The 12,202-nt window shown below is 39.5% G+C and overlaps 1 protein-coding gene across 4 annotated transcripts in view; it reads right to left on the bottom strand.

Moving 5' to 3' along the window:
* LOC118168529 (cytosolic phospholipase A2 epsilon-like) overlaps positions 1-12,202 on the bottom strand; it is a 36,287-nt gene that overhangs the window by 14,099 nt on the left and 9,986 nt on the right. For 2 of the 4 annotated variants that reach the window (XM_035329004.1, XM_035329003.1), the window contains exons 4-10: positions 9,078-9,150; positions 5,349-5,485; positions 3,961-4,092; positions 2,461-2,501; positions 1,483-1,525; positions 655-712; positions 69-235 (exon numbers count right to left, since the gene is read on the bottom strand). In XM_035329004.1, the coding sequence (XP_035184895.1) occupies positions 69-235; positions 655-712; positions 1,483-1,525; positions 2,461-2,501; positions 3,961-4,092; positions 5,349-5,485; positions 9,078-9,150 (651 nt within the window). Of the gene's footprint in view, positions 1-68; positions 236-654; positions 713-1,482; positions 1,526-2,460; positions 2,502-3,960; positions 4,093-5,348; positions 5,486-9,077; positions 9,151-10,021; positions 10,164-10,911; positions 11,022-12,202 lie in introns of those variants that run through there. The other 2 variants (XM_035329006.1, XM_035329005.1) reach the window with 2 other exon arrangements.

Raw genomic sequence — 12,202 nt, 5'->3', positions numbered from 1 at the left:
TTTGCCTCCTCCCACCTCCTAGAGTGTGACTCATGGCCAGTTCAACATTAAGGCCACTTCCAACATACAGGGTGGTAGCGCCTCTTCTTTGGCAACATGACATCCAGCGTTGGCTCTGCATACTTGATGTAGTGGAACTTGGTGGGACCTGATGGGCTGACCGCTCCGTCGGGGCCCAGTATGATATCCTGTGTTCCTTCAAAGGAACCTTTCACAGTAAGGGAAAGCTCTTTCTCTAAAAAAAGCAAACAAAGCACATGAGAAACATCAGTATGATTTAACTAGTAAATTGTGCTGCCTTGATTAAAGGCAGACAGCAGAGGTGTAGAGATTTGTCTAACAGAAAACATTCTGAAAGGAGTGCAAAAAGTGCTGGGACTATTTTCTTAAAAAGAGGACTCTGAATATTCTTCCTGGTAGGTACAACCGGGATATCAACATTGGCAGTTCTAATAGACCTTATTGGCATATACCTATATAGGGAGTATGAGATGCAGTCACTGAGGATTATGACAACCTAATGGGTTTGCCTAGTGTTAATCACACTGAATAATGCAAATACTATTTGTTTCACCATTCCTTATTGGGCAGAGGTATCCTCTCATCAGTAGGCACGTGGTTATTGTTAAATAGATACTAAAATAATAACCTTACTTGATTTTTTCTGCTCCTTCTCATTCACTTCAACTTCCAAGCAACAAAGTTCACGACACTAAAAGACAGAGAATAAGAAGAAATGAGAAAGATCATCTGTTACTGAGAGCTGTGAATCAGCTGGCTTTTGGGAAAGTCTAATTGCCTGAAGCGTCTAATCACCTGACTTTTCAGGACTTCTGTCTAGTAGCCACTAAAAACAGGGAAAATATTTGGAGAGACTTATAGAGCATCCTCTAGTGAAAATGATTTGGCACAATAAGAAGAAGGTATCAAAGAAGAAAATCTTGAGCATTTTCAAGATACTAGCATGTATACAAAAGTTTACATGGTGGAAACCATAAATAAAAGATGTGGTGCTGAGACATCTAGAATCAGTAACAGAAAGCATTTTCTGAAAAAGCATTGCTAGTAATGGTTTGTATTTTTTTTTGTTGGTTTATTGTTGTTTTTGTTTGTTTTGTTTTATGTTCTCTTTCACACAATCTAATTATGCTAAGTCAATTATTTAGTGCTGAGCTTACCCACCAGGCATGACTCATCTCCCATGGGGGAAAAGAGCTGGTTAGGTTTATCAGCAAGTGGCTTCACAGTCATACGACTGTGCTTTGATAAAGAGCAGTACATTTTTGAAGCAGTACTCATACCAGAGGAAGGGGAGAGAGGGATCTTGAAATACAGGACAAACAGAAAACAATAGGATACAAGTGAAAGAGAAAGAATTGGCATCCTAGGTATCTTATTGTTCACAGTTTCTCTAACCACACCTTTCCTTCCCCTTTGTATTAAGGAAATAGTTACAGAAAAAATCTTAAGAAAAAGACATACCACTAGGACTCCATTGGTAGCAATAAGTTCATGAGGACCAGACCTTGGATAAGAAAAAGAAAAACATGGATTTTTAGATCAAACTTATGCCCACTTATATTTGTGCATGGTGTTGCTCTTTTTCCCCATTTAGAAGGATGACTGCCTGAGGGACCCCAGCAACTACACAAGAAGCTCCTTCCCACACTTGCTTGGACTGAGCACTGCTCTGAAGGGACTTGCCCCAGTACCAAAGCTGAGTGATTTGCATCATGGCTACTTTTTTGCAGAGCAACCTCATGAAAAAAGAAAATGGAAACTGCAGCTAGGCAGTCAAATTCTTCCTGTAACTAGAACATAGAGTACATATATTTCATCGGTAACATGCTAATACACCAGCATATCCCTGTAGGGAAGGCCAGCTCTATGTATTTGCCTGTATGCACATACAATTGAAGGGACAGAGGATATGAATTAAGGAAAAAAAAAAAATAAATCAGAGCATGCTGGAGGAAAAGCTCTGCACTAGAGCATCAAATATTGACACTGCACTGAGAAGGGAAGAAAGAGAATTTGTAGGGCCAAAACAGTGCTGCAAGGGAAAAATCAAAGGAGGCTGAGATACAAAGGAAACCTAACCAGAATGGCTCAGCACCAGAAGTCTGTCCAGTGCAGATACAAAAACAGGCATGAAAAGATCGATAGACATGCATGCACACACAAGCTTATGCACATGCATTTGGAAAGTTTTCTGAAATGTCCCACAAAAGACAGTCTGATGTTGGGGATGGAAGAGACAATGCTGGGAGATGCATTCTGAAAGCAGCTACATACAGAACAAGCTGGCAGGAGGTGTTTCACTCCAGTGCAGGCTGCAGAAATGAAGAAAAATCTGGCACTTTTCAACAGAAATCCCACAAAGTGAGGCTTCTAGTGCTGTTTCTGTGTTTTAGCATTTAATGATTTTTGCATTCTTTAACGAATCAGCCTATCACTTACATGGCTTCCAGTTTGAATTCAACCTCTAGCTCCTCCTTGGCCTGGAAACAAGAACAAGAAATTAAATGAAGTAGCTGTGTAATGCTTTCTCCCTTGTCTAAACCTGGGTCTCCAGTACACAATCTTGAAATAATTGGATACAATATACAGCCTGTGATAAACGTACCAGACTGGAAGGTCTGAAACAACCATTTCAAACCAGATAGTTTAACAATTCTTTCCTCATCATCTTCCTTCTACAAGATATATCAAAACAACCTGTATTTTTATCTCAAACTGTGAAGTTGCTCCAGTAAAAGAATTTGCAACTTGCTCTGCTGTCTCGTCAGCCTTTTTCCCCTACCTGTTCCTGTCACTATTCTTCCACAAGAACTGTCCTTGCTATTAGCTTGAAAGTTAAAGGCACTTTCCACCATCATGTTAATGTAGTAAACAGAGGCTGGTATTACTGAGTGATTCAGTGACAGTTGTGCAACACACAGTAAGGCAGTGTTGATAAGTATGAGCTAGGTGAGTGACCTAATTTAGTTACCAGAATCAATCTGCCCATGGCAGCAAGAAATTGCAGGATATTTCACTGATCTTATCCATAGGTCTCAAAGAGAATCAAGACTCTTTTTCCCATTTTATGGATGGGTAAATCAGTCATTCACAGCCACAAAACAGCACTAATCACAATACACTAGTGCTTATCACTGGCTGAGTTAACATTGCAGCGCACAGTAGAGGACATTGCTGGGGTACACACAGGGGCACCTTCAGATTTCCTGCCTGGCATGCTTTTGATGTGAAAGGAGATGTAATCAAAGGACCAGACGGCAATGGCTATGAATTACCTGGAAAAAAATTCTTTACAGATTGTTCACTCTGCAGCAGTTGTGCAGCCTTGGTATTGTTCAGAGATATCTCAGAACTCTCCCCCACATTACACAATGTTTCAGTTATATGTTCTTTAACCATTTATAAAAATACCATAAGGGAGGGCTCTCCAATCCAGACTTATGACTGCATTTTTTGTATTTATATTTTGAATGGCAATTAAAGTACCCCTTACTGGGGCAAGTGATCCACAGTGGATCCAGAAATCTCACCCCAAGATTTTGGAATCATTGTATAATTCCCCACTAGTTTCTTGGTTGCCTTATTTTAAACCCCTACCTGATCTAAATGATGGAGTCACATAGCTGCTAGATCAGTGACAAATTGGAGCAACACTCCCTGAGTTCATTCACAGGAAATAAAACAAGGATACTGTGCCAAGAGTATTAACTAACGCTGACAAGTAACTGCAGCCAAAAAGGACTTCTTCGTGTAAGATACCACAGAGAAGAGCTGCAATATGCATTGCCAGAGACATGGAAGTAGGGCAAAGCAATGCAACACATAAGCCAGGAAGCAGAAATACATTACAATTTATAGATAAGGCTTGAAAACTCAGGTAAGTGTGCCCTCTACACTCCATTCTGCCCGATCATGCAGGCACTGATCTCACAATCTCACCGTTGTGCTGGGCTTAAAATACAGGAGCACCGTTCTATCAATTGGAAGTTTAGCAGTATCAAAGAGCGCACAGAGGAGATGGTCATCTGGAGTAGCAAAATCCTCATCATACACTGTCAGCTCCAGCACATTCTGGAAAGAGAAGGAGAGGGGTTTTAGAGTTTCTAAAGTCTGGACATCACTGGCTCTAGGGAAGGAGGAATATTGGGAATGTGTGTGGGAACAAAAGTTGATGAATTAAGTATCATCTTCCTTGGGAGAAACATACTATAATTTGAATATGAATTCTTCCCCATTTCAGCTTAATTGCCCCAACATGAGTAATACATCTTCTATATCTACATGACAGCTTATTCAGCTCCCAGATTTTCTATCTACCTTGAACTGACTGGTAAGAGTCTCTACTTTGCCTAAAACTTGAAAATAGTGCCCAGTCCCTGGCCCTCTGGCAACACTAGGCTAGCATTTATACACACTGTATCAGGCTATGCAGGCTGAAAACATCTTGAATAAAAATTTTTTTTTCATCATGTTATTGTCCTGTAAAAGCCAGTTTTTGTAGATTGGCACTTGAAAATACAAAGACTGTGTCCTTCCAACATTATCCCATCAGGGATAGGCCAATAAAGTCTCAAACAGCAAAGAGCAGCTTTTCATTCATTCAGTGTGGTTCATAAAGCTGCCTGGGTAGGCCAGAGACACCAGGAGTGTGGTGTAGCATGTCCATGAGGCACAGCCACTGTGCTTCCACAACACAGGAGAAACTGTGTTTGCCCACAAGTTCACATTCAGTAAACCAGGGTTTAGATGGATAAGCTTACTTATCCATTTTGCAGAAAATATACTAGGGAGAAATATCAGAAGCAGGTGCTCTCTGCTGTTGCACTTCCACACTGTTCAGCAGCACATGAGATGCATGGCACACCAGTTACATACCAAACCTTTGTCTTATATGTGCATTAGTAGGATCCAATGCACAAATGGGTTTCACAGAGCTTTGGCATTATATGAAGTTTCCCTTCACAGTGTATCAGCTGCAAGGAAAGGCCATATGGGGATGGAGTTCTACAAAAAGCCTGAGTTCCGAGACCTCTTCTTGTTCACATAATTTCCAACAAACGCTATACAATCTCCACTGCTTATTTAACGTCTAAGGTTTGCTGTACTAATTTAACTCTGAACCCTGTGGTTATGCCTCTCTAAGCAATTTAAACAGCACCATCAAATGTTTTCAGGCATGGGCACTCAGCCATCTTTAATATCAACCCTTTGAACAGTCCCTTATACTGTATCTTAAACAATTCCTGGGCATGGTTCATGGGATAGATAGGACCCACCATACACAAACACCTTCAGGATGCTTCAAGCAGACAACTCTGGCTCCTTACCTTGACCTTGCTCTGGATCCTGAAGTAGAAGGTTTCATTCCACACTGGGTCGTTGGAGTTTCTTATGGTTTTGGTGCGGGACTTTTCAATTGTTGCAGTAGGCAACCACAACGACACATAACAATCAGCCTGGCTTACTGAGCAGGGAAAGAGACAGAGCATTGTTGATGTGGCAAAGTAAGCAGTGCTGCATGAGACTGAAAAGGTGACCTTATGGTACCAACACCAAGTGTGATTTATTTAGAGGCAGAAAGACCTGAGATAACATAATTCTTTTCAAGATATCCTTCTGAGAGGGAAAAAGCACAAACAATAAGATGACCTAGAACAGGAGGTGTTTTCTGTTCTTCCTTATGTGAGTTATGGATAACAGTGATGTGTATAAAACAGGATCAGAGTTTCCTGTTAGTGAAGAATATTCCACCCCTTTTCTCAAAGTCACCTAAATTAAAGCACATCTCAAATACCTACAGCTAAGTATATGATGTACTCTGTGCAAAGGGAATGTTATATATCTTCATACAGTTCATACAAAATACTGAAGGAGCCTTCAGCACTGCAAAACTTTCTCTCACACAGACATTTCTTAGCAGTAAAATGAGCAGATACATAATGAAAAAAGTAACTAACTCTGAGGATGGGCGTCCCTTGATAAGGAACTTTTGAGAGAGATAAGTGATGATAATAAACGGAGAGTACCCTTCAGAAGCAGGTAAGGACTCTGCAGTTAGGTCAGAAGAACAGAGCTTGCAGATCTTCTCATGCAGAAAGACAAAAACTTGCTGGGCTGCAAAAGGAGTTTTTTCTTGTCTTCTGCTTTTCTTTCCTTGTCCTTGAGGTTTTGCAATATGTCTCCCTACAGCTATTTGTTCTGTATCAAACTGTGTGGAGGATGCATTTTATGTTGTTGAAAGTGTATTTGTTCAAAAAATCTCCCTGCTTTTCTTTCCATGTTAGCATGAAGAACTGAAATTCAGAAATTGCTTGAGAAATTACATAATGTTTTGTGCTTCATCAATTGACATTTTATTATTTTTATTTTTCTACTTGTTTTAATGTTATAATATGAAAATAATAAAAAAAAAACTGCTGAAATTTTTCTAAAAAAATGTGGAGAAACTAACATATTCCTGCAGAGTCAAAAAAATTCTCTGATAGAAAAGTTAGCTTAGAAAATATTTGGCATGCTCTAACCCTCTCATGGTCTTTCCCACCTTCCATATCTCATCTTGAACTAAAATACACATACATGGATGTATTATTAGGTTCTGACAGCAGCTTAATTGTCCTGTCTGGAGTATTATCTTCTGCTCTAACTCACTTCTACCTTCCCACCACTCTTCTCTTAGCCCCCCTTCCTTGTACTTTATTTCGGACGATGCTAGTCAAGAGGAAATTCTGCCTTCAACATTCAGGTTTCTTCCTTTTCTTAAAGAACAAAATCACAAAGGGAAGAAAAAGGTTTACTAACGGCTACCTGTCTGCTCTGTGTTCAAGCCCACAGGCAGAAGCAACAGAAATTACCCCAGTAGAACCTTTTTCCCCTGCACAGACAGCATAATGGGCTTCACAGACTGATGACAGTGGAAACAGTGATTCTCAGGGGTGTCACTTTGGATGTTTTGTTTGAATACTATAACCCTTTGCTTTCTGCTCTACTTATATGCATATCCTTCTTGCATTCGGTTGTGGGAGACATACCCAGGCCTTCACAATTCCCATGAGTACAGATGAACAATAAGCAGCATCAAGAGCCTCATTAATAGACAACAGAGAACCACTGCAGCACAAAGTTGATGCATATTTGCAGCAAGCTGATAGGAAACTGCTAAAATTGAAAGCATTGGCTGCTAATCTTGTCTCCCTGGTGAGGGTTGGTCTAGTCAGCCCAGCCAACCTGGCTGCCCTGCACATTTTGCCTTGCTTATGAACATAAGTACCTCTGTGAAGGAGGGACAAAGTGTCTCATCCGCACCTTTTCCGTGCAAAGAAAGCTGCTTGTTTTGATTTCATTTGTAGACAGAGTTGATTTAGTACCTAGATTTTAAGGCTGGTCTCCTTTTGACTTAAAACAACACTTTTAATTGCTACTACTTGTCCAACTCCAGTATTCAGTCTATACATTTCCAGGAAGCATGTCTGTCCTGGATGGGGCACTTTGAGAAATTCTTAGTCATTTTACTGCTGGTCAATAGCCCTTTTGCACCTTTCTACAGAGTAGAAGAAACAAGCTAATCTGTGGTGGACCTAGTGAATATATCCTTCTCAAACTTCTTTATGAGCATTGATTCAATACTGCAGGACTGTTTGTTATTTAAATTTTTGTTTTTGATCTGGGAAACTCTATGCAGATAATGCTTCAAATAATTTTGAAATTGCAAAAATAGGCATTCATGTTTCGATACCAGAAGTAATGATAATGATTTTAAAATGTTTTTAATGCAACTCTGTATGACTACTACATGACTTTGTTTTATCACTGGTGATGAATGCCTGCTCGGTTTACAAAGTACTCTGTTCTACTGATGTGATTCATCCTTCTTGCATATTAACTGTACTTTGAGATACAAAGCATATCAAACAATCTTTAATTATATGAGTGGGTGCAGGCAAACTAGTTAGCTGTGCATTTAATTCAAAATACTGCTTCAGTTCTGCTTGCACAATCCCCTTCTACAACCTGGTTATTTGTGATTTCGTCTTGTCACCTGACATGCAGAAGAGCTTAGACAAGTCCTTGATGAAACTTTTCTCTTTCATTGCATCATCACACATGTGCCACAGCCATGGACAGAGAGGAAGGTGCAAGTGCAGAGAGTGTGACCCACTGATGCAACCTAAGATATGGCTAATATAAATCACACAGAGCTGCGACACAGGGAAGTCCTTTGACACACCTTGCAGAAAAACAAGACAACCACAGAGTATTGGAGGGGGGATCTTGCTCTCATTCTCTTGCTTGGTGGTGGTTAGTTTTGTTCTATTCCTCCAGGTTTTATATGTGCCAGCCACACACAGGTATACTTTGGACTAGAGGATGAACAGGCACAGCAGCAAAGGTCAGCAACACTGATCAATGTCTACTTAGCAGTCCCCCAGCATCACTTCTGCTTGTTAGAAACTGATGAGAAACTTTTTAGAGAACATTTTAAGTACATCGAAATTCATGAATTGCAGTTTTTATAAATGTATTAGAAAAACTGCAAATTTACTGGTGGGCATACAGAATACAGAAGAATGCAGAAATTTCCTTTCTCTGGGAGAAAGTACTTATCCTTAAAAGCACATTCACTTTTCAACCAGAAACTGCTGAAATAATATTCAGTGAAACAGCAGGAAGCAACAAGGACTGACCTAGTTTATAACAGTTAGTTTAAATAAACACTGGATTATTTTAGAAATACTTGCAAAAGTTTGCTTTATAGTTATAAAATAAAACTTTTTGCTGGTACCATGACATACCACTTACCCTCTTTTGAACATTATGCTATTTTCCATACTATATACATATTCTCATTTAACCATTTATCCTTGCACGATAAAATAGATCTTGACTCTTATAGTTCTCTAATAACCAGGCATCCCAAAATAATGTATTTGTTTAGATATATCCTAGTGATGCCATCAACTTTGCTTTTTTGATGTTTACGTTTGTGTTTAGAGTGTCCAGTTATCTCCTAAGTACTTTCAAGAAAATGAGATATTTGAGGGAACAATAGAGATACTTACAAGCATCTGCTCGCTGGAGATTTCTCATTCGGATGATCCTCACAGTCAGCAGGTAGCAGGGAGATGATTCTATCTGGAGAATGGTGGGAAAAAGAGTATGAATAAAACTAGTATGAATAAAGCAGAAAAAAATAACAAATGTTCAACCTAATCAAGTGCTACAAAACAATAATACAGTCAGTAAAAATTATGTCAACCTTCTCAGTGTTCTGCAGTTGATAATCTGCAACAGCACAGCGTAAAAGCAATGGTGCATGGATAACTGCAGTGGGTTAGAGCAGAGAGCTCAGGACCCCCTGCCTTACCCTGGTCTTGGTGGGCTTGAAGAACACAGAGAAATAAAAACTGGTATTTCCTATAACTGTTTTCCAAGCCTGCAGCAATTTGCAGTTTAAGGGCATTCCAAGCCAGGTGTGGTTTCTTTTTATTTGTCAAAAGCTTCTGCTATTAAAGAAGACTTATTTGTGCATTTTATACATTCTACTGTCTTAATACTGTGTCACTCAGAGGCTGGTTGGCTCATTAGAGCAAACAAGAAAGGAATATATTCATGTCAAATGAGACTGTATGCAAAATGATTGCAAATGCTATAGAACATAGCTAAAATAAGTCTCTTGAACACAACAAATGTTTTGGTGAGCAGCATGATGTAGTTCTCAATACTGGTAATCTTCCTCAAAGTTACAACCACTGTAGTATCCACCTATGAAGTCCCATTGCACTGAAAAGATCTCTGTGGAGAACAGCTGTTGTTGCATGGTGCTAAGCACTGTTCTGAGAGGTGTTTTTGACTTCAGCTTCAAAACCACAGAACAGCCAATCTCTCTCTCTCTTTTTTTTCCCATTACAACTCTCCAAGACAAAAACAAGCAAACAACAATAAAAAATGAACAAACAAACAAAAAAGCAATAATCTGAGCCGAGCTTTTCTAGATCACAAGTACATCATAAACTAATGACTGAGAATTATGTCCAGAGGATTTAAGGGCTTAAGGAGTTAGGTATGGAATGCCTTTGGGAAAAAATAAAAATTAACACCCCCTTCAAAAACCCTGAAAAAGGAAAGTGGTTAAGTTCTTCTGGCCCCTTTAAATATCTCAGCCACAATCTTCTATAAAACAAGTCTCTCCAGATTTTGTGACCGCAGGCACCTCTTCCTATTTATTATTAGAGGATAACGTGATTTCCTTCTCCTAAGGAAGGTGATTTCCTGCTGGCTCATTCCAAAAAGCTGTCTCTGGCTCAGCCCCGTCTGCAAAAGGCTACTCTAACAAAGCCAATAAATAAATCAGCATTTCCTGCTACTGTAACACATAGTCATTTCCTCACACTCCTAGAAACATTTCCACCTGCATAAGCGGTTACAGCAGAGCCCTCCAAATCATTCTGTTTGACAACTGCTATTTTTATAAACTGATTTCCTCTCATTTAGGAGCATCCTTCTATTTCTATAGCACTTCAGAAACTTCCTAGAATGACTATAAACAAGCAGACAAATTAGATGTTAAGGCAGATAAAGAGAGGCTGGAAGAACCTTGCTTAAAACAATATGTATACTATTGCCATTTTTTTTACTTTTTAATAGAACAAAACAAAAAAGACTTTAATTTCAGATGGGAAGACAATTATCCCTCTTCTGTTACAACATATTACTTTTTCTACATGTGTTTAAAATTCTCTTGCCCTCCATAATACATCATGTTATGTTAAAAAGTTACACTGAGATCTTAAAAAGGGTTCTGGCTGCTCCTCCTGTACATGCCACAAGAAATCCTTGCTTTCTGCTTTTTTTTAGTACTTTTTTTTTTCATGAAATTCACTTTCAGCAATCCACCTGCCTTCTGTTTCAAGGAAGCATAACAAAAGCTGCCAAATTTGCAAGCAATAACTGATGGAGCGGTATGTCCTCAAAGCTACTCCATGCTCTACCCAAGCTCACATTTCTGAAACAGTACAGCCATATTAACAAAGTTCTCCACCCAGTTAATTATCTTCTTCTCAGCTGGGTAATTAGCAAAGGTGGATCACCACACTCACCTGTTAGGAACGAGCCTGGGCACCTTGGAGCCTAGCATATGCCCTAGAAGGCAGAAACTCATTGTTCAGTAAGATCTGCATAAGCATGGAGCTGTTCACACGCAGCTGTTTAGCTCAGGAGAGTTTGGAGATTGCACAAGGTGCTGCCAGCTCATGGATCAGTTCCAGTTATACTTCCTCAAGCAAATGGCTTGCTTGCTTGAGCAAGAACTGATTGATTCCATATTTGCAAATCAGTTTGAGACTTTTAGATAAGACACATTCAGGAAGTGCACTGGCTTGGTTGATTTTTGTTTTGTTTTGTTTTGTTTGTTTTTTAAATGATTTATTACTCAGTTGCTGCCATCTTATCACCTGTCCCTTGGTCCCCATGTAATGACTTTCTAATGTCAAATTTAGCCAAAGTTTCTCATCTGACATTGGGAAATTAATTCTTAGACAGGTGGGTTTCCCTAATAGACAAGTTTCACAAAGAATCAGTGGCTTCATAGAGGAGGCCCAAGTTGGTTGCTGCACTCACACTGTGGGAGAGGCAGATGCTATGAGCCAGCCACCTGCAGAGAGGCAGCAGCCAGGCAGCCCCACCACCTGCTGGTGGGGTACCAAAACCAAGGAGACCTGAAATCATCCGGTGGTCAGATCTCATTAATTCTACTGCTCCCTGGAGAATTTGCTATTTTAATTAATTTCAGTAACTTATCAAACAAAGGAATTTCATATAAACTGTGACAATCATAACATAATGTATAAGGGTCTAGTTATACAAAGAAAATACCAGCTACACATGCATAAAGCAAAGGATATAAGTTCTGTTATCCAGTTTACTTAAAACCTATTATGATGTCTTTACAAAAAAGTGTTTCTGCTCTGTCACCTTGTTCCACACACCAAGGGTTTTTATTTTTAGCGTTGCCTTGCATGGTGAAAGCAGAGTCCTGCCTGGGACAACCATCATTTAGCATTGTAACCTTACAATTTTGCTTTTAACAAAAGCAAGACTGATTTAGTCACTCTGTGACTGTTTCATTGATTGTCAGTCTGTTAGCCTGTCTTCACTTCAGTGTTTCCCAAATTGTGCTTTATGTACA

The sequence above is a fragment of the Oxyura jamaicensis genome, chromosome 5 (assembly GCF_011077185.1).
Source record: "Oxyura jamaicensis isolate SHBP4307 breed ruddy duck chromosome 5, BPBGC_Ojam_1.0, whole genome shotgun sequence".
Lineage (NCBI taxonomy): Eukaryota > Metazoa > Chordata > Aves > Anseriformes > Anatidae > Oxyura > Oxyura jamaicensis.
Note: the sequence above shows the minus strand (reverse complement) of the source record. Positions and strands in the feature narration are given on the sequence as shown.